The sequence below is a fragment of the Cotesia glomerata genome, linkage group LG5 (genome assembly GCF_020080835.1).
Source record: "Cotesia glomerata isolate CgM1 linkage group LG5, MPM_Cglom_v2.3, whole genome shotgun sequence".
NCBI lineage: Eukaryota > Metazoa > Arthropoda > Insecta > Hymenoptera > Braconidae > Cotesia > Cotesia glomerata.
In genome coordinates, this window is record NC_058162.1 from 3923885 (window position 1) to 3945033 (window position 21149).

Below are 21149 nucleotides of genomic sequence, written 5' to 3' on the forward strand. Positions count from 1 at the left end.
ACTTCGGTCTTCCTTCAGGCACCCGAAAATTTTCTTGAGCCAAGAATTTTGTTCTCCAGTCAAGAAATTTTTTTTTCTGTGTAGTTCAGTAGTTAAGTTAATATCAAATTAAATGAATTATTCAATTTTCAGAATACACAGCCGCTTTTGGAAAAGAACGAGGCTGGAAGAAGGTAGACGATCAAACTATTAAGCAAAGTCTCCGAAATAAATTATTAGAGTATAGAGATTAATAATAACTTTCAGATAAAATATTATTTTTAAAAAATATTTAAATTATTGTGTTCTTTTTCTTGTTCTTCAATAAACAGTTATTATAAAAATTCAAGACGATGTAATAATTATTAATTAATTAATTAATTTAGCTCAAATTTCAGCATTTCAAGGTCAAGAAGAAATATTTTGGCGCAGTGTTCCCGAATCGTTATACAATTTTTAACTTCCCGCTAAGAAAATTGAAAATTTTCAAAAATCTGGAAGGTATTGGTTTTACGCCGTTTTTCGAAAATCGAGTTTCCATCAGATCTCGACGTTCTGAGGTCCTAGGAAGCTCCCTGACTATTCCCGTGAGGGTGTCACTATGTCTGTATGTGTGTATGTATGTAACTTTTAAACGGCGCTACCGATCGATTCCAAAAACTTATCAGCTCTCAACTTTGAAAAACCACGTCGATCGCCACCAATCCAGTCAAAATCGGTTGATTCGTTCGAGAGATATCGTGAATGAAAGAAAACCGAAAAGTGTTTTTTCGGAGTTACTCTGAAATTTCTAGTTTGGCCAATTAAAATTTAGAAATTCTTTATGAGGCTTAAAAAACTGCGTAGAATGCCGCCAACCGCGTAAAAATCGGTTCATTCATTCAAAAGATATTGCGGTTTGAAAATTCAAAAAATAGTGTTCTATGAAACTTCTATCAGACTTTTGAGCTAAAAGAGCGCAAAAGCACAGAAAAGGTATCTTTTTAAGCTTGGAGAGCTCAAAATAACACCCAGATTGTATTTTGAGCTCGAAGAGCTCAAAAAAAAGGCCATGTATTATCGGAATTAGCGGGAAGTTGTAGAGATGGCCTTTAAGATCAACCGTTTTCCTAATTTTTTTGTGAAATTTGTGTAAACCTCTTTTGATTTAATCGTTTAAGTAAAGCTTATGGAAAAAACGTTTTAGTGCTGAGTTCCTGATCCTTCAGAAAATTTTATTTTAAAGTTATCAATTGACCTCTCTCGCTATGACTGTTTCCAGCTCAAACCTAATTATCTTAAAGCAGAGTTTTTGGTATTTTTTAGATTTTTTTTGAGAAATTTTGGAAAAATAAATATTTTTTACACGGATTATAATGACATTATAATACATTATAATGACATTATAATACATTATAATGACATTATAATGGGCAAATCATTATAATGACATTATAATATTTTTCCACCTGGGACGTAAAAATATGACGTAGTCATGACGTTAGTATTATGTCTTAATGACATTTATGACGTCAATATGACATACCTGTGATGCTTATATCATGATAATGATTTCATTATGACGTAAAAGTGATGTAAGAATTGTACCTCAGAAAAAATATTAAAAAAAAAATTTCTCAAAAATAAAAAGATGGCAATTTTGAAATTAATTATAGTGTTGTGGACTTATAACAAAATTTGAAACACTAGTTATATGTTGATACTTGATGAAAAAATCCTGAAATATGCTGGGCTCGAACTTGGGTCCTCACGTATCGAATGGAATTGAATTTGAAGAATAAAATTTTATAAAGTTCTATAAAACTTTGTAAAAACTCTTATGAAAGGCTCTCTAGTGAAACTTGTGGTAATGAATAGGCAATTTATAAATTTTCATAAGAATTGATTGAATCTTACACTTTCAAAAATTTTCGTCTAAAAGCGGACACAGAGAATTTTAGACTCTCTGCGGACACAGAGAACTTTCACAGAGTGAAATTTTTTCAGAGTAAACGATGTATCCGTGTCATTTGAATATTTTTTAATACTTATTGATTTCTCAAGACTCGAATTTTTTTTTTATTTAATTTTTTCCGAAAATTTAGTAATTTTCATTTGGATTTCTCTTCTTCAAAATTTCAATTTACAAAATTTCGATTTTTTTTTTTAATTTCAACTCTTTTAAGTATAACATTTTTTTTTATCTATATTTCCTTTTAGTTTCAATTTTTTTTTAAATTTGAATTTCTTTAATTTAACATACTAACAACATTATGAAACTTGATGTACACAGTAAAAAAATTTTGCGTCATTGTGTCAAAAAATTTTGTGTTAAAAATTTTTATGTTAAATATTTAACATTTTTTTATTCTTATTTAACACAATAAATGTTAAATTTACACTTAAAAAAGTTAAATATTTAACACAAAAATTTTTAACACTAAAGTTTTTGACGCGCAATGACGCAAAATTTTTTACTGTGTAAAATACTATTAGTCTCGTCAATAACAATCATGGAACTGTTTGAATTATTTCAAATACAATGTTTCATAAGTAGCAGCACTAATGTCAAAAAATTATTCTTCAAGTAATAGTGCAATATTTAAATGACTGACATTTAATTTCTTGACGCGAAATCATAAGAAATTATATGTTTACTCACTTGACGGTTTAAAAATTTAGAGTTCATGCCACATAAATTGAACTCGGTATTTTGTTATCAGTTTCACACCAAATCATTTATACTGAATGAAGTCGAAAATATTTTTACAATGGATAAAAGTACCTAAATTCATGGAAAAAATATAAGTGAGAAACATATGCAACGAAAAAAAAGTATTTCTTGCACCAAGAAAATTTTGACGGAGGCCGAAGTTATATTGGAGCAAGAAGTGTTTTAGTGTCAAGAAATTTTGACTTCATTTACGAAATTTTCAGTCATCTCTAATATATTCTTGGTCCAAAGAAATTTACCTTTGAGTCAAGACTTTTTTTCTGCAGTGTATGGAAACATACAAGCAAAGATTTAAAAAGTTTATTCCTGATTCTTACTAAATTTTAAACCAATTTTCACTAATATTTAGCGATTAATTGTAAATTAGACATCTTGTTAAAGAAGTTTTATATTTGATAAATTTTGATCAATCGATAATATTAAAAAAATACATCCCCCAAATTTTATCAATATTATGGAAAATAATCGTTTGTCACTGATTTAGAAAATGACTTTCACATTACGTCAGTATTATGTACAATTGTGACAAATTATTGATGTTAAATAATGACTCACAGATGGTATCGGTATTACGTAAGACCGTGACTTGTCACTGATGTAAACGCATGATGTTAAACTTACGTCGTTATGACATACAATGATGGCATTAATGTTACGTAATATTGTAGTTTATATATTATGTCAGTTGTACGTAATATCTAAGTCATTTCCGTTACATCATAGAGAAGTAATAAACTTACATCAGTATGATGTCAAAAATATATCATATATTTTTACATCATAATTGGATCACAAGACAGGTCAATTTTACGTCATATTTACGTAAAATATTGTGACATTCCTATGACTTATAAATGACGTCATATTGAAGTCATGTGTTCACTGGGATAGTTATTATTAGATAAAAGTCCTTATCTATCTACTAGTGAAGTTTAATTTATTATTCACCGTAGAAATTTTTTTTAAAAAAATTTCTAAAAATGTTAGTATTTTTTCCGAGTCTTACAAAAAAGTCAGACTTTAAGGAGGTTCGAGCGAATCTAATGTAAGAAATAATTTTCAACTTTGAGCTTTGAAATTAAGTATACGTATAAATAAATACGTAGTTTATCTAATCCCAAAATTAAAAAAATATTCACCGTTTAGTTACTTAGATATTAAATTTTAAAAATCCCATATTCTATCTTCTTATACACGGGCTCTTATGGCGGACAAACGTTTTATCGAGACTTTAATTATTTTTTTCAATATTAACCTGCCAACTTTAACGGATAAAAAACTATACACAAGAAACTTGGATTATTCCAAATATAAAAACAATTTAATAATAATACATTACCGATGTAATTTTTGAAATATTCAAAGTCAAATTTTATGTTTGTAACTCGTTTATCGTCGGCCATTTATTCGAATAAAGATTTGACAACATCGCGTCAACAACTGTGAAAAAAGAAAAGGACAGAAATATAGTTACAGAGAGAGAAATGTTTAACTCACACACTCATCCACGTATCTGCTATGATTATAATCAAGCGCGCTATTGCCAAATCTGTTTATTTATTCCGGCAAGTAATAAATACCAAAGTCATTTTATTACTTTACTTTATTAAATAAATAAAAATCGTCAATTATTAAATTGTTTGAATTATTTTAAATTAAAATAAAAAATTTTGACAAATATTGGAAAGACTAAAATTTAAAAAAAATTTTAACATTATTTTGACTCATTAAACTGAAATACAGCGTTGCCAAATCACGGACAGCTGATTTACAAGAGTCAAATTCATTTTTGTATAACTATTTTTTTTTTAATTTTTAAAATTCCAACAATTAACGCCTTATAAACTATTTATTTTTTAATTTTAGGAATTTTTATGGGTTTTATTTAATTATTTTAATTTATCGAATATTGACCACTACAATTGTTTATGAAAATTAAGTTAGCCGACACTCAAAAAATTTTGATTTTTTTATTAATTAAAAATTAGAACTAAATAATTATTTTTTAAATAATTCCACGGATAATTTCTAAAATTTTCTACACGTGAAAATTTTTATTAAAATTTTTTTTTAATTATTTTACAATAAGATAAATTATAAAAGTTTTCTAATGTCGGCTAATTTAATTTTCATCAATCGTTTTGACTCAACTGGAGCGATAAGACCTTGTAATTACTAATTACTAACGCTTTCTATACATTTTAGTCCAGAGTTGGACAATAACTTCTACAGTTAATAACAATAGAATATAGTACAAGAGATAATATTTCTTTTATGTGGATGGATAATATACTACTTACTACAATTTTCCCTCATTAACATATTTCAATTCATTAACTTTGTAACGGTCACGTTTTCAAAAATTATAAAAATATCTAATTAAACTAATTTGTCCCCGGCTCGAAATTAAGCTCGCCGGAGTCCAGGGTCATAAACGGGGATTACATTATCAATAACAAAATATAAACAAAACCATAAATCAAAGAAAAAAAAGGAAAACCTCTTTATTGGCCTGATCATGTTAATAAACGATATAAACAATATAAACAAATTAAACAATATAAACAATATATTAGAACACTCTTTTCACACATACTCGCGGTTCAAAATCGCGAACTAACTGTCAAGAGCTTGTTCCCCGCTTTCCCAGGAGACTAGCCGTCACCCCTGGGCCTAAACCTCTACCCCGAGAGCGAATGGAGAGTGTCCTCTTCGCCCCCACCTACACGGCTTATGATCACCTACCGTACCTCAGCTGAAGGCTTCGGCACGGGGAGAAGCACTTTCATCCGGTCGGTTCAAGATACTTACCTGGGCCTTGGTCAGACTCCAGGTAGAGTATCATCCTCTCGAATTACTTGGTGAAGAGTATTCGCCCGAGTAATTCTCCCGAGAAAGAACTGCTTCCTTTATAGAGCCAAATTTTGGCGTTTATCATTTTTCCCCCAACTCTCTTGTAACGAACCGGAAGGGTCGTTTTAGACACCTGTCCGGTGCCCTCGAACTAGCATTCAAAAATAATTATTTATTATTTTAATCGTAATTTCCTTCATTTTCTAACCATTCGTCTCGCCAAATTCTAAGTTTTTATTTTCGAAACTCAAATCTTTATTATTTTAATCGTAATTTCCTTCATTCTCTATCCATTCGTTTCGTCAAATTCACAATTTTTTATTATTTTAATCGCAATTTCTTTCATTATATATCCATTCATCACTTTCCCATACTAAATCTTGTTCGGAACTTAGAATAATTTTCCCAGTCTTTTAATTTCTTTTACAATTAATTCGCTCGGCTTCGTAATAATTTCTCACACGCTTAATTTCTTAATTTTAATCATACCTTCGGTAACAATAATATAAAATTATTAACTAAATAAATACAATAATTAAATAATAATCGCCGCACTAATAACAATAATTGTTTCTATTAATTTTTAAGTAATTAATAAAAAATAAACTAAAATACTCAAATACAAAAAGTAAAATTTGGGTCATAACTTAACATCTAGTATTACAGAACATAATTTTCAAGTGTCTCGCGAATTTTCTTCAAGCACGTGAAGTCTGGCTTCAACAAAATTAATTTAATTTTTATTTAATAAAATTCAGTGTATTGTGTGAGTAAATTATTAGTGATAAATTTATTGGGTGAATTAAATTAACTTAAAATATTTTAAACTAAACATAAAATTTTTTTCCCGGAAATAAATTAAAATAAAAATGGAAACTCCTGAAAGCCGATTTCTGATGAAAGTTAAAAAAGAATATGCATCATTGAGAAGGAATTCTAAATCTATTGCTAACTCAAATATGAGTATAAATTATACGGCATATGCAAATCCTACAGTTTTACAAATGGCAGTTTATTTTGGACATGAAGAATTCGTCTCTGACTTACTTCGTATAGGAGCTAATGTTAATATAGTAACCTTTCATTGGGGTACTGCTCTTCACGTGGCAGTCGCTGAAAGACGTAAATCCATATAATAACAACGGCCGCTTCTCAATTCTTCTCAATCAGTATTTTTAATCAGGGTATGTCTGTATGTATGTATGTGTGAGTGCACGGAGAAAAGTAAACTGTAATATTCAGTGGGATTCCGTTTAATTTTTATAGTTTCAAACAGTAAAGCGGACATCGGGGTGGTAAAAATATAAATATTATATATTACAGAACTTAATATAGAAAGTATAAAAGCCACAATTTATAATTTGATATCCAAAATTAGTAATTAGTAGCTGTCACTATAGTAAATAACGACTCTTTCATCTTAAAAAATTACAGTTTCAAACAGTAAAAATTGCCATTTCAATATATAGTTGATATTATGAGGAGAAGGGGAACTCAGATGAAAGAGAAGGGGGTCTCACTCTGGGAGAATTTAACGTTTGAAATGGTAATTTTTAGCAGTTGATCATTACTTATTATAAATCGACTGTTATTTATTACAGTTTACTTTTTTCCGTGTGTGTAAGTATTTAAACCTCCTATAACTTTTGAACCATTTAACCAATTTTATCGCGGTTAACACCATTCTAAAGGGCTTGTCCAAACTTAGATTTTGAATACATTTTAGACCGATGGATTTCGAAAAATCTAAAAAAAATTTTTTTCAACATGGGTTTTTTGGAATAACTTTCAAACGGCTTTATTGGTTAACTCCAAAAACTAATCAGCTCTTAACCTTAAAAAAACCACTTCGATTGCTGCTAATCCGGTCAAAATCGGTTGATTCGTTCGAGAGATATCGTGCAGAAAATAAAACCCAAAAAAGTGTTTTTTTCAGAATTACGCCAAAGATTCTAGTTTGAACAATTTAAACTTAAAAATTCTTTATGAGGATTAAAAAACTGCGTCGAATGTCGTCAACCGCAAGAAAATCGGTTCATTCATTCAAAAGTTATTGCGGTTTGACAACAAAAAATAGTGTTTTATCAAACTTCTATCAGATTTTTAAGCTCGAAAAGCTCAAAACAACATTTAAATTGTATTTTTGAGCTCAAAATTGTCATAAATGCCATTTTAAGCGCCCAGATATGGAATTTTCTATTTTTTTTTATCAATACTGACAAATTAATTGCTCATTTTAAATATTTTTGCAAGTATTATTAATTTTTTCTATAACAAAATATCGATATTATTTTTTAATAACTATTTATTATATCATAACTTATAATTTTGTATATTTTTTCAATCGTATTTTGCAATTGTAAAAGTAAAATACAAATATTTTAATCTGTATATTTAAAATAATTATAAAATGTCATTAAAATGCCGATATTTAAATTTAAATTAAGAAAATATAAAGATGATAATGACCTAAGAGAATGGTAACTGTAAAATAATTTTCTAAGAAACATTTAAATTGTATTTAATAAAATGAAATTTAATGGCATAAAAAAAATTCATAATGTATTTTTTAATAAACCCTTTTTTCAAAATAATTTTTTATCAAATTTAATTTTAAATTATAACGATCTACTTCACTGCGAACTTTTACTAAATACTTCGTTGCTTCTTTTTCTCCTATAACATTTTTTAATAGTTCTCCCCACTGTCATAGAAAGAAAAAATAATTATTAATTATTATAAATTTGTATAATTTAAAAATTAATTACTTACCTTAGAAAATTGGCTGTTGTTTCTAACAGTATGTCTGATAAATATTATACCATCATGTAGAAACTCATAGCGACTATCGCTGAATAATTTATTTAAAAATTATTAGTAATAAATAAAATCATGGAATTAAAAATATAATTATTATTATTAACTCACCTCTTCTCAATTTTAGTTCGATAATCATTTATAAAATTCAATGTAGTTTCTAGACCATTATCTTTCGTTGTAATTCCCAAAAAAAAATCCCACCTGTCTAATTCATTAAATGTATTGTTCATCGCTAAAAACAACATTTTATTTAAAAATGTAACGTTTGATGTGCAACTGAGTGCTTGTAAAATATCTTTATCTCGATTCTCTAGATATTTCATCAGTACGGCATTCCAGGTATTTTCATCAACATAACGCATTCCTCCACATAGTATTTCAGATTTAATATCCATTGGAAGCCTATTTATCATAAAAATTTTTAACTAAAAATAAAAAATAGCAAAAAAAATTTTATACTTACGGATTTTCTTCAAAATTTTCTAGCCACTTCGATATAATTGAGAGAGTATAATTTTTACATAAATTTGAACCGAACAAACAAGACCATTTGATAATTGATTTCTTCAGAACCATCTCGATCATGTTTTCATCAGTTGTTTTATCAACAAATACATTTTTTTCAATATTTTGAAGCAAAGTTAAAATGATTTTCTAGAATTATTTTAATAAATTTATATTTTGGGTTCTTAATCTATATTATTAAGAGAATAAGCAAAATAGGCAATTTATGATGATAAGTATTTAGGTTGCATTCGAAAATGCTGTATCTCTAGATACATAATTAAAAAAATGACCCTGTATCTTGTGAACTATTGAAATTTTTAAAGATATAAGCTCACCTCGACATTATACTCGTCGAGACCTTTCATTTGAATACCCACAACAATTTTTCATCTATTTGATATATATATATATGTATATATGAAAAATATATCAAAATGCATGTGGGTACTCAAACGTAAGCTCTTGATGAGTGAAATATCGAGATGAGCTTATAACTTTTAAAATGTCAATAGTTAAAAAAGTACAGTGCAATTTAACAAAAGTCACTATTTAATGAAACAAAATTTTATTTATTTATAGTTCACATAGTGACTGCAAGGTTGTTAGTGGTACATAAAAAAATTAACTAAAACTTTTTATCATGTACCTTATAGCTTTCATAATACGAAGAATGTGGTAATGATGATCCCTGTAATCGATATATGTTGTCCAAAAATGTCGCCCATGGCAAAGAATCCGTTTCATATCTAAGATACTCCATTAATTCAAAAACGATACTGTAAGAGACATATCCCTCGAATGCTAGTGTAAATGCATCATCAATAAGCTGAGCGCGATTTAAATAATGAATCTTGTAATAATTTTCGGAATTTAAATAGTTTACAATTAATTGCCAATTTTTTTCATCATAATTTACTCGATAATATCCTGTCAAAAGTTCAAAACTTAATTATAGAAATACTTAAAATAACACGTGTGCATACCGAATTGTTGTTTGTTGCTTATGAGCCATTTATCCGATTCTGGCGCTGAAATTTCTAATGAAATTGAATCTGGCTCAAGCCAATGAGTGATTGCAGTATCATTAAAGTCCATGTTGTCCTGAGTGGCGAAATTTAGGGGAATCCAATATTGATCGGTAGAAGTTAAATCAGAGTATTGCAAAAAACGGGATTGCGTTATTGTTGCTGTATTTAATCCATAATTTCTATTAATTGTAATCATTGGATACCCTGGAGTGCTTTCCCAATTGTTAAGAGCTTTTTCTAAAGTTACATTCATATTTCCAGACACTTTAGTCAACTCGTTAAAAAAATTATCTGAAGTAACTACTCCGAATTTACTGTAAATTAAAAAGTTAAAATTTAATCAAATAAAAATTCCAATTAGTCAGTTATACTAAAACTCACTTATTGTTTAAGTAATTCCTTATTCCTTTTCTAAAATTTTCGTCACCGAGTACGTACTTGATCATTCTTATGATAACTGCACCTAAACAAAAAAATTTTTTGAACAAATACAAATTTTAATACAAATTTTTTTCTTATTCAAAATTTAATGGTAACGAAAAATCAGAATCTTATTTTTAAGAAGTTAATCAGAAAAATAGACCCGGAAAAAAATTTTAAAGTTATGTAAAATTCACATTATGATAAAATAAAAATTATAATATCCACCCTCACAATTTTCCTGAAAAACAAGCACCCGCAGAATAATTGCTCCATTTTTTGTTACAAAGACAAAAAAATATTATTATGATTATTATTATTATTTAAGGTATTTAATATATCTATATGTACATATATATATATATATATATATATATATATATATATATATATATATATATATATATATATTTATATTTGACTCGAAGATCGGAGTTTATTGATAAAGATAGATAGTTATTATTATTATTCTAAGCCGAATACTCCCGATCCAAATTCTTGAAGAATGGCTAATTTTTTATTATTACTTAGAGAAAATTATTATTGTTATTATAATTTTTATTTTACTTTATAATAATTTTAATGAAATAATATTAATTTTTCATAACTTTAAAATTTTTTTACGTATCTATTTTTTCCGGGATTCGCTTAAGAAATTTCATTTACTTTTATGATAATTCACAAAACTTCGGTCATATTCAAGAAGGTTTTCAATTTCTCCATCACCATTCATAACTGCAGCTTCATACGTTGAATCATATTCAAATAAATCTTCACGACGATCTAGAACAAATTTATCCATCACACGCCATGATTTTTCAATCTGTAACAATTACAAATCAATATTTAAGTTGAATTAAATTTAAATAATAATGACACTGAAATATCAGCAGACACTTGAAAATTTTTTTATTTTTCTTGAAAAATAAAATAAGCCTAAAAAATTATTTAAAAAACATTGCATTTCTAATTTTTTAAAGATGGAATTTTTAAAATAAATTTTTAATCTTATGATTTCTTTTTTAAAAAAAATTCATTTCTTACTTGATCACTGATGAAATATGAAAAATAACTAGCTAACCCTTCGGTAAGCCACAAATATTTCCACCACTTATGAGTAACTAAATTTCCAAACCAGTTGTGATTTAATTCGTGAGTTAAATTAATTAAATCATTTTTCCCTATTTTTTTACTCTCAATATTTTCCGTAGAAAAAAAATCATTTTCTCTGAAAAATAATAATCAAATACGTTATTAAGTATAAATAATAATACTCGCTGAATTGATTAAAATAAATTAATTACTTCAAAAAAATAATTCCCCAGTTCTCCATTCCGAACGTCATCATCTCAGGTATCACAACCAAGTCAATTTTTTTAAACCCATGATCTTGATAAGACATACCAAGAAAATTTTCCAGCGACTTCAATGCTTTAAAACCATTTGATAATAGCATCTCTCCACGAGAAGCAGCATTTTTTCTAGTCCATATTCGGAATGTTTTATTTTCACGGTGAGCTAAATAATCTAAGTCGCCCACAATAAAAGCTATTAGATATGATGACATTAGCGGAGTTTTTTCAAACTGAGTCCACACATGATTACTGCTATCATTAGTGCTAAGTATTGAATTAAACCGAGTATTTGATAGTGCTGTAAATCTCCTATTATGTTTAATAGAAATTTGAAAAGTCGCTTTAAAGGCTGGTTCATCCCAACATGGGAAAGCTTGACGGGCATAATTGGGTTCAAAGTTAGTTGACACTAACCATCTAAAAAAAAAATTTAATTTATAAAATTAATTAGTTCAAAAAGTTATAAAATTTAAAAAGACTATTCACAGAACTTATGAGCAAATAAGTATAACAGGAAAGATATATTTATGAAGAGAAGTAACAGAGAAAATTCTACGAATTGTATTAAGTAATATTAAGTTAAAATAAATAAATGTAATGTAATAGAATTAAGTTTATGTAAGGACATATGTACTCTGTCTTATTTCTAGGCCTTTAAGGCCGAAATAAATAATTTATAATAAAATTAATTGGTTCAAACGAAAAAAAAATTAAAAAATTGAATACTCACTGTTTATCACCAAATGTATCTGTGTAAGTACTTCGATAAAAACCTTGAAGATTATCGTTAATGACACCACAGTATTTCAGGTGTAAAGTGTAATTACCTTGTACTATTTTTTCATTAAATACGATACTCAAAAAATCATTTTTAGTATCAATTGTGTAATTATTGGATTCATATTTATTACTAGCATTGTTTAAAGTAATGTTTCCTTTTATTTGAAGATTTTTTGCATGTAAAATTATTATATTGCTTTCAATTTTTGCTTCAATTAAAATCAAAGATTCACCATCAAATGTGAAATTGTTCTCTTCAATATAAGGAATTATATTAATTGTATAATGGACCGGAATAAAATGACCAGGAAGACGATTTTGTGCACTAGCCGAACTTAATGTTGCATGAAATTGAATAAATATTCCACACAAGATAATTATTACAAAAATTACCAATGATATAAGCAAATTTGAAGTTACCATGTTGACTTTAGAAAACTATTTGTCAGACTGTCTAACTTTTTAAAATTATATATGATACTAAATTCTATTCATTATTCATCACAATAATAATAGTTATTACATTTATATCTGCTCGTTAGCTTTATCATTAACCTACGTGTGAGTTATTTATCAATATAAGTAAAATAGATTAAATAACTACTTTTAACAATTAATTTTAATTGAAAAAAAATTAGGAAAACGGTTGTTCCTGAGGGCCATCCCTGCAACTTCCCGCTAATTCCATACTTAGGCGCTTAAAATTGCACCAATGCCGTTTTTGAGCTCTTCGAGCTTAAAAATACAATTTATGGGTTATTTTGAGCTCTCCGAGCTCAAAGAGATTGCTTTCCTATGCTTTTGAGCTCTTCGAGCTCAAAAATCTGATAGAGATTTGATAAGACACTATTTTTTGAATTTTTAAACCGCAATAACTTTTGAATGAATAAACCAATTTTCACGCGGTTGGCAGCATTCGACGCAGTTTTTCAAGCCTCACAAAGAATCTCAAATTTTGAATTGATCGCGCTAAGAATTTCGGAGTTTGTTTATTTCCTAACTACAATTTACTGGAGTGAGGATATTTCAATTGAATTGTTGTTTTTGAAGACACAGTAGTAATTTTCACTCTTAACGATTTATTGACAAATACTAATTATTTATGTAAATTTACACACTTTTTGATATGCTTAAAATAATTATTGATTAATAAATAATTGATAAATTGTCGATAGATAGATAGTTGATATATTGTCGATAGATAGATAGTTGATTTATTGTCGATAGATAGATAGTTGATATATTGTCGATATAGTTGTCTTGTGAGTAGATGACTGACTGAAGAAGTTTGTTTTAAGTGATATAGTCAGAGGTTACAATTTGAGGAAATGAGGAAAGGGTCGATAGGTGTGGTAACGTTATTTGTGCAAAATTATTGGTAGTTGAAAATTGTAGGCGTAAAGAAATAATTTGAAGGTAGAGATAGTAAGTTAGAAAACAGCTGTTATGCACATGGTTGACAGAAAAATTTCCTCACAGATTAGAAAAAATATTCGTCGTCAGATGCAATAAAAAAGATAATAAAAAAAATAAACTCAAGGATACTCAATCCCCAGATTTACGATAGTATTTAAAATTTTAGGCTGAAAGGTTTAGCCTTAAATGAGATACAGCAAATTCTAAAGAGAAAACTATTTAAAAGAATATTCAATAGCTTAAAGAAAAGAAAATAGGCTTATGACCATAAACGGCCTAAAATTATTTTCTAATGCTAAAGTTTTTTTTTTTTAATAATAAAAGTTTTAGTTAACAAATGTTCTTATAAATAAAATATGTTTAAAAATTAACAAATTATTTTTACTGCTAGACGAAACAGAGTTATTCCGAAAAAACACTTTTTTCGGTTTTCTTTCGTTCACGATATCTCTCGAACGAATCAACCGATTTTGACCGAAATGGTGGCGATCGACGTGGTTTTTCGAGGTTAAAAGCTGATTAGTTTTTGGAATTGAACCATAAATCCGTTTAAAAGTTATCCGAAAAAAACCACATTTGAAAAAATTTTTTTTCTTAGTTTTTTTTAGATTTCTCAAAACCTACTTATCTGAATCGGTCCAAATTATACTCAAAATCTAAGTTTGGTCAAGCCCTTTCGAATGGCACCAACCACGATGAAATCGGTCAAGTCGTTCAAAAGTTATAAGCGGTTCACATACTTTCACACACACACATACAGACACCGTGACAACCTCACGGGGATAGTCAGGGAAGCTTCCTGTGACCTTCAAACGTCGAGATCTGATGAAAACTCGATTTTTGCAAAACGGGGTGAAAACAATAACTTCCCGATTTTTGAAAATCTTGAATTTTCTTAGCGGGAAGTTAATAATAGATATTTTCTCGGGAATCGACGGTTATGCCTAAAACGGGCAGAAATGCAAAAAAAAATTTTGGTACGCCCTTATGGCACCCAGGGTACCTACCGGAAGCCATAAGGGCGTACCAAAAAAATTCAAATTTGAAAAAAATTTTTTTTGTCATTTCCACGCGTTTCAGACATAACTACGTCGATTCCCGGAAAAAAAATTTTTATATGACCTTATGCCTTTTCAAAGGTATTTTTTTCGGGATACGCCCTTATGGCATCAGTAACGCGATATAATTTATTATTAAAAATTACAATTGTTAATTTTTATTTGATTTTCAGATCTATTGAGACCGCATATAAATAAAAATAAATGCTTTAAATGTGACTGTTACGATGATGAATCTAGTCTATCAAATGCATTAAATCGGAATATTCGAAAGTCAGGTAATCAGTATTTTTTTAGATGTAAATTTTGTGATTTTGCTACAGCATATTCATCTAATTGACGAGTACACAAACTGAATAACGTTCATAATGCTTGTTGGGTACAATTATTTTAAAAAAAAATTTAATGGCAAAATCTACTTAAAAATCGATTGCTCAGTTTATAAATTAGCACGTTAATATTATAATTTATAATAAGAGCTTAGGTAGGAATTAAAATTTTTATAGACCAATTGTTATTATTTAGTTGATTATATATTGTATTAAATATATTATATTGAAGATTATAATTTTGTAAAGTAATATTTTCGTAATTATTGTAATTTATTTATTAAAATTTAAATTGAAAATATTGTTGGAATAATTGATATTTGAAGATGAATTTAAGAAGAATGAGATAATAAAAAATTACCTAATAAGTGAAAATATTGCTTGAAAATTAAAAGAATTATTAAAAATTTATATTTTATTTATATTTTATTTATTAATATTTTAAATATTAATATTTACTTAAGAAAGTCCTTTCGCCATCAATGTTAAATAAAAAATATTAGATTATGGATAAAATTAATTTTTATCTAATAGTTATTATTAGATAAAAGTCCTTATTTATCTACTAATGAAGGTAAATTTATTCTTCACCGTAGAAATTAAAAAAAAAAAAATTTCTAAACAAGTTAGTATTTTTTCCGAGTCTTACAAAAAAGTCAGACTTTAAGGAGGTTCGAGCGAATCTAATGTAAAAAATAATTTCCAACTTTGAGCTTTGAAATTAAGTATACGTATAAAAGTGGTTTTTTTGGAATAACTTTCAAACAGCTTTATCGATTAACTCCAAAAACAAATCAGCTCTTAACCTTGAAAAACCACGTCGATTGCCGCTAATCCGGTCAAAATCGGTTGATTCGTTCGAAAAATATCGTGTAGAATATAAAACCTAAAAAAGTGTTTTTTTCAGAATTACGCCAAAATTTCTAGTTTGAACAATTTAAACTTCAAGATTCTTTATGAGGATTAAAAAACTGCTCCGAATGTCGTCAACCGCAAGAAAATCGGTTCATTCATTCAAAAGTTATTGCGGTTTGAAAACAAAAAATAGTGTTTTATCAAACTTCTATCAGATTTTTGAGCTCGAAAAGCTCAAAACAACATTTAAATTGTATTTTTGAGCTCAAAATTGTCATAAATGCCATTTTAAGCGCCCAGATATGGACTTTTCTATTTTTTTTTTATCAATACTGACAAATTAATTGCTCATTTTTAATATTTTTGCAAGTATTATTAATTTTTTCTATAACAAAATATTGATAATATTTTTTAATGACTATTTATTATATCATAACTTATAATTTTGTATATTTTTTCAATCATATTTTGCAATTTTAAAAGTAAAATACAAATATTTTAATCTGTATATTTAAAATAATTATAAAATGTCATTAAAATACCGATATTTAAATTTAATTTATGAAACTATAAAGATGATAATGACCTAAGAGAATGGCAACTGTAAAATAATTTTCTAAGAAACATTTAAATTGTATTTAATAAAATGAAATTTAATGGCATAAAAAAAATTCATAATGTATTTTTTAATAAACCCTTTTTTCAAAATAATTTTTCATCGAATTTAATTTTAAATTATAACCATCTACTTCACTGCGAACTTGTACTAAATACTTCGTTGCTTTTTTTTCTCCTATAACATTTTTCAATAGTTCTCCCCACTTTCATAGAAAGAAAAAATAATTATTAATTATTATAAATTTGTATAATTTAAAAATTAATTACTTACCTTAGAAAATTGGCTGTTGTTTCTAACAGTATATCTGATAAATATTATACCATCATGTAGAAACTCATAGCGACTATCGCTGAATAATTTATTTAAAAATTATTAGTAATAAATAAAATCATGGAATTAAAAATATAATTATTATTATTAACTCACCTCTTCTCAATTTTAGTTCGATAATCATTTATAAAATTCAACGTAGTTTCCAGACCATTACTTTCCGCTGTAATTCCCAAAAAAAAATCCCACCTGTCTAATTCATTAAATGTATTGTTCATCGCTAAAAACAACATTTTATTTAAAAATGTAACGTTTGATGTGCAACTGAGTGCTTGTAAAATATCTTTATCTCGATTCTCTAGATATTTCATCAGTACGGCATTCCAAGTATTTTCATCAACATAACGCATTCCTCCACATAGTATTTCAGATTTAATATCCATTGGAAGCCTATTTATCATAAAAATTTTTAACTAAAAATAAAAAATAGCAAAAAAAATTTTATACTTACGGATTTTCTTCAAAATTTTCTAGCCACTTCGATATAATTGAGAGAGTATAATTTTTACATAAATTTGAACCGAACAAACAAGACCATTTGATAATTGATTTCTTCAGAACCATCTCAATCATGTTTTCATCAGTTGTTTTATCAACAAATACATTTTTTTCAATATTTTTAAGCAAAGTTGAAATGATTTTCTAGAATTGTTTTAATAAATTTATGTTTTGGGTTCTTAATCTATATTGTTAAGAGAATAAGCTGAAATAAGCAAAATAGGCAATTTATGATGATAAGTATTTAGGTTGCATTCGAAAATGCTGTATCTCTCGATACATAATTAAAAAAATGACCTTGTATCTTGTGAACTATTGACATTTTTAAAGATATAAGCTCATCCCGATGTTACACTCATCGAGACCTTTCATTTGAGTACCCACATCAAGTTTTCATATATTTGATATATTTATATGTATGAAAGCTCTTGATAAGTGAAATATCGAGATGAGCTTATAACTTTAAAAATGTCAATAGTTAAAAAAGTACAGTGCAATTTGAAAAAAATCACTTTTTAATGAAACTAAATTTTATTTATTTATAGTTCACATAGTGACTGCAAGGTTGTTAGTGGTACATAAGAAAATTAACTAAAACTTTTTATCATGTACCTTATAGCTTTCATAATACGAAGAATGTGGTAATGATGATGCATGTAATTGACGTAGGTTGTTGAAAAATGTCGCCCATGGCAAAGGATCCGTTTCATATCTAAGATACTCCATTAATTCAAGAACGATACTGTAAGAGACATATCCCTCGTCTGCTAGTGTCAATGCATCATCAATAAGCTGACCACGATTTAAATAATGAATCTTGTAATAATTTTCGGAATTTAAATAGTTTGCAATTAATTGCCAATTTTTTTCATCATAATTTACCCGATAATATCCTGTAAATAGTACAAAATTATTTATACTTAATTATAGAAATACTCAAAATAACACGTGTGCATACCGGATTGGTGTTTGTTGCTCATGAGCCATTTATCCGATTCTGGCGCTGAAATTTCTAATGAAATTGAATCTGGATCAAGCCAATGAGTGATTGCAGTATCATTAAAGTCCATGTTGTCCTGAGTGGCAAAATTTAGGGGAATCCAATATTGATCGGTAGAAGTTAAATTAGAGTGTCGCAAAAAACGGGATTGCGTTATTGTTGCTTTATTAGATGTGTAATTTCTATTAATTGTAATCATTGGATACCCTGGAGTGCTTTGCCAATTGTTAAGAGCTTTATCTAAAGTTACATTCATATTTCCAGACACTTCAGTTAACTCGTTAAAAAAATTATCTGAAGTAACCACTCCGAATTTACTATAAATTAAAAAGTTAAAATTTAATCAAATAAAAATTCCAATTAGTCAGTTATACTAAAACTCACTTATTGTTTAAGTAATTCCTTATTCCTTTTCTAAAATTTTCGTCACCGAGTACGTACTTGATCATTCTTATGATAACTGCACCTAAACAAAAAAATTTTTTGAACAGATACAAATTTTAATAAAAATTTTTTACTTATTCAAAATTTAATGGTAACAAAAAATTAGAATCTTATGTTTGAGAAAGTAATCGAAAAAAATAGACCCGGAAAAAATTTTAAAGTTATCTAAAATTAATATTATTATAAAATAAAAATTATAATATCCACCCTCACAATTTTCCTGAAAAACAAGCACCCGCAGAATGATTGCTCCATTTTTTGTTACAAAGAAAAAAAAATATGATTATTATTATTATTGTTGTTGTTGTTGTTGTTGTTGTTGTTGTTGTTGTTGTTGTTGTAATAATTTTTATTTTATAATAATTTTAATGAAATAACGTAAATTTTTCATAACTTTAAAATTTTTTCCGGGATTCGTTTAAGAAATTTTATTTACTTTTAAAATAATTCATATAAAATCGGTGATATCCCCAAAGGTTTTCAATTTCTTCATCACCAATTATAACTGCAACTTCATACGCAGAATCATATTTAAATAAATCTTCACGACGATCTAGAACAAATTTATCCATCACACGCCATGATTTTTCAATCTGTAACAATTACAAATCAATATTTAAGTTAAATTAAATTTAAATAATAATGACACTGAAATATCAGCAGACACTTGAAAATTTTTTTATTTTTCTTGAAAAATAAAATAAGCCTAAAAAATTTTTTAAAAAACATTGCATTTCTAATTTTTTAAAGATGGAATTTTTAAAATAAATTTTTAATCTTATGATTTCTTTTTTAAAAAAAATTTATTTCTTACTTGATCATTGATGAAATATGAAAAATAACTAGCTAACCCTTCGGTAAGCCACAAATATTTCCACCACTTATGAGTAACTAAATTTCCAAACCATTGGTGACTTAATTCGTGAGTTAAATCCATAAAATCATTTTTCCCTATTTTTTTACGCTCAATATTTTCCGTAGAAAAAAATTCATTTTCTCTGAAAAATAATAATCAAATACATTATTAAGTATAAATAATAATATTCTCTGAATTGATTAAAATAAATTAATTACTTCAAAAAAATAATTCCCCAGTTCTCCACTCCAATCGACATCATCTCAGGTATCACAACCAAGTCAATTTTTTTAAACCCATGATCTTGATAAGACATACCAAAAAAATTTTCCAGCGACTTCAATGCTTTAAAACCATTTGATAATAGCATCTCTCCACGAGAAGCAGCATTTTTTCTAGTCCATATTCGGAATGTTTCATTTTCACTGTGAGCTAAATAATCTAAGTCGCCCACAATAAAAGCTATTAGATATGATGACATTAGCGGAGTTTTTTCAAACTGAGTCCACACATGATTACTGCTATCATTAGTGCTACATATTGAATTAAACCGAGTATTTGATAGTGCTGTAAATCTCCTATTATGTTTAATAGAAATTTTAAAAGTCGCTTTAAAGGCTGGTTCATCCCAACATGGGAAAGCTTGACGGGCGTTATTGGTTTCGAAGTGAGTCGACACTAACCATCTACAAAAAAAATATAATTTATAAAATTAACTAGCAACCTTGCAGTTACTATGTGACTGCCGTGACTTGTGAACTATAAATAAATAAAATTTTGCTTTATAAAATAATGACTTTTGTTAAATTACACTGTACTTTCTTGAATATTGACGTTTTTAAAGATATAAGATCATCCCGATGTTACACTCATCAAAAGCTTTCATTTGAGTACCCACATGCATTTTTATATATTTTTCATATATACATATATATAATATATATAAATATATGAAAAATTGATGTGGGTACTCAAATGAAAGGTCTCGACGAACGTAATGTCAGGGTGAGCTTATATTTTTAAAAATATCAATAGTTCACAAGATATTTGCTAAATTGCAATGTATTTTCTCAAATATTGACTTTTTCAAAGATATAAGCTCATCCCGATGTTACACGCATCAAAAGCTTTCATTTGAGTACCCACATGCATTTTTATATATTTTTCATAAATACATACATATATATATATATATATATATATATATATATATATATATATATATATATATAATGTATATAAATATAGGAAAAATTGATGTGGGTACTCAAATGAAAGGTCTCGATGAG

The 21149-nt window shown here is 27.3% G+C and overlaps 1 protein-coding gene across 1 annotated transcript in view; it reads right to left on the reverse strand.

Moving 5' to 3' along the window:
• The window catches only part of LOC123265321, a 33917-nt gene that overhangs the window by 11819 nt on the left and 949 nt on the right, over positions 1 to 21149 (reverse strand). Inside the window, exons 2-18 of the mRNA XM_044729019.1 lie at positions 20079 to 20546; positions 19819 to 20002; positions 19441 to 19597; positions 18945 to 19026; positions 18519 to 18877; positions 18173 to 18453; positions 17514 to 17704; positions 17159 to 17452; positions 17003 to 17081; positions 16812 to 16934; positions 13467 to 13525; positions 11625 to 12092; positions 11365 to 11548; positions 10987 to 11143; positions 10282 to 10363; positions 9856 to 10214; positions 9519 to 9799 (exon numbers count right to left, since the gene is read on the reverse strand). Coding sequence (XP_044584954.1) covers positions 9519 to 9799; positions 9856 to 10214; positions 10282 to 10363; positions 10987 to 11143; positions 11365 to 11548; positions 11625 to 12092; positions 13467 to 13525; positions 16812 to 16934; positions 17003 to 17081; positions 17159 to 17452; positions 17514 to 17704; positions 18173 to 18453; positions 18519 to 18877; positions 18945 to 19026; positions 19441 to 19597; positions 19819 to 20002; positions 20079 to 20546 — 3808 coding nt within the window. The remainder of the gene's footprint in view (positions 1 to 9518; positions 9800 to 9855; positions 10215 to 10281; positions 10364 to 10986; positions 11144 to 11364; positions 11549 to 11624; positions 12093 to 13466; positions 13526 to 16811; positions 16935 to 17002; positions 17082 to 17158; positions 17453 to 17513; positions 17705 to 18172; positions 18454 to 18518; positions 18878 to 18944; positions 19027 to 19440; positions 19598 to 19818; positions 20003 to 20078; positions 20547 to 21149) is intronic.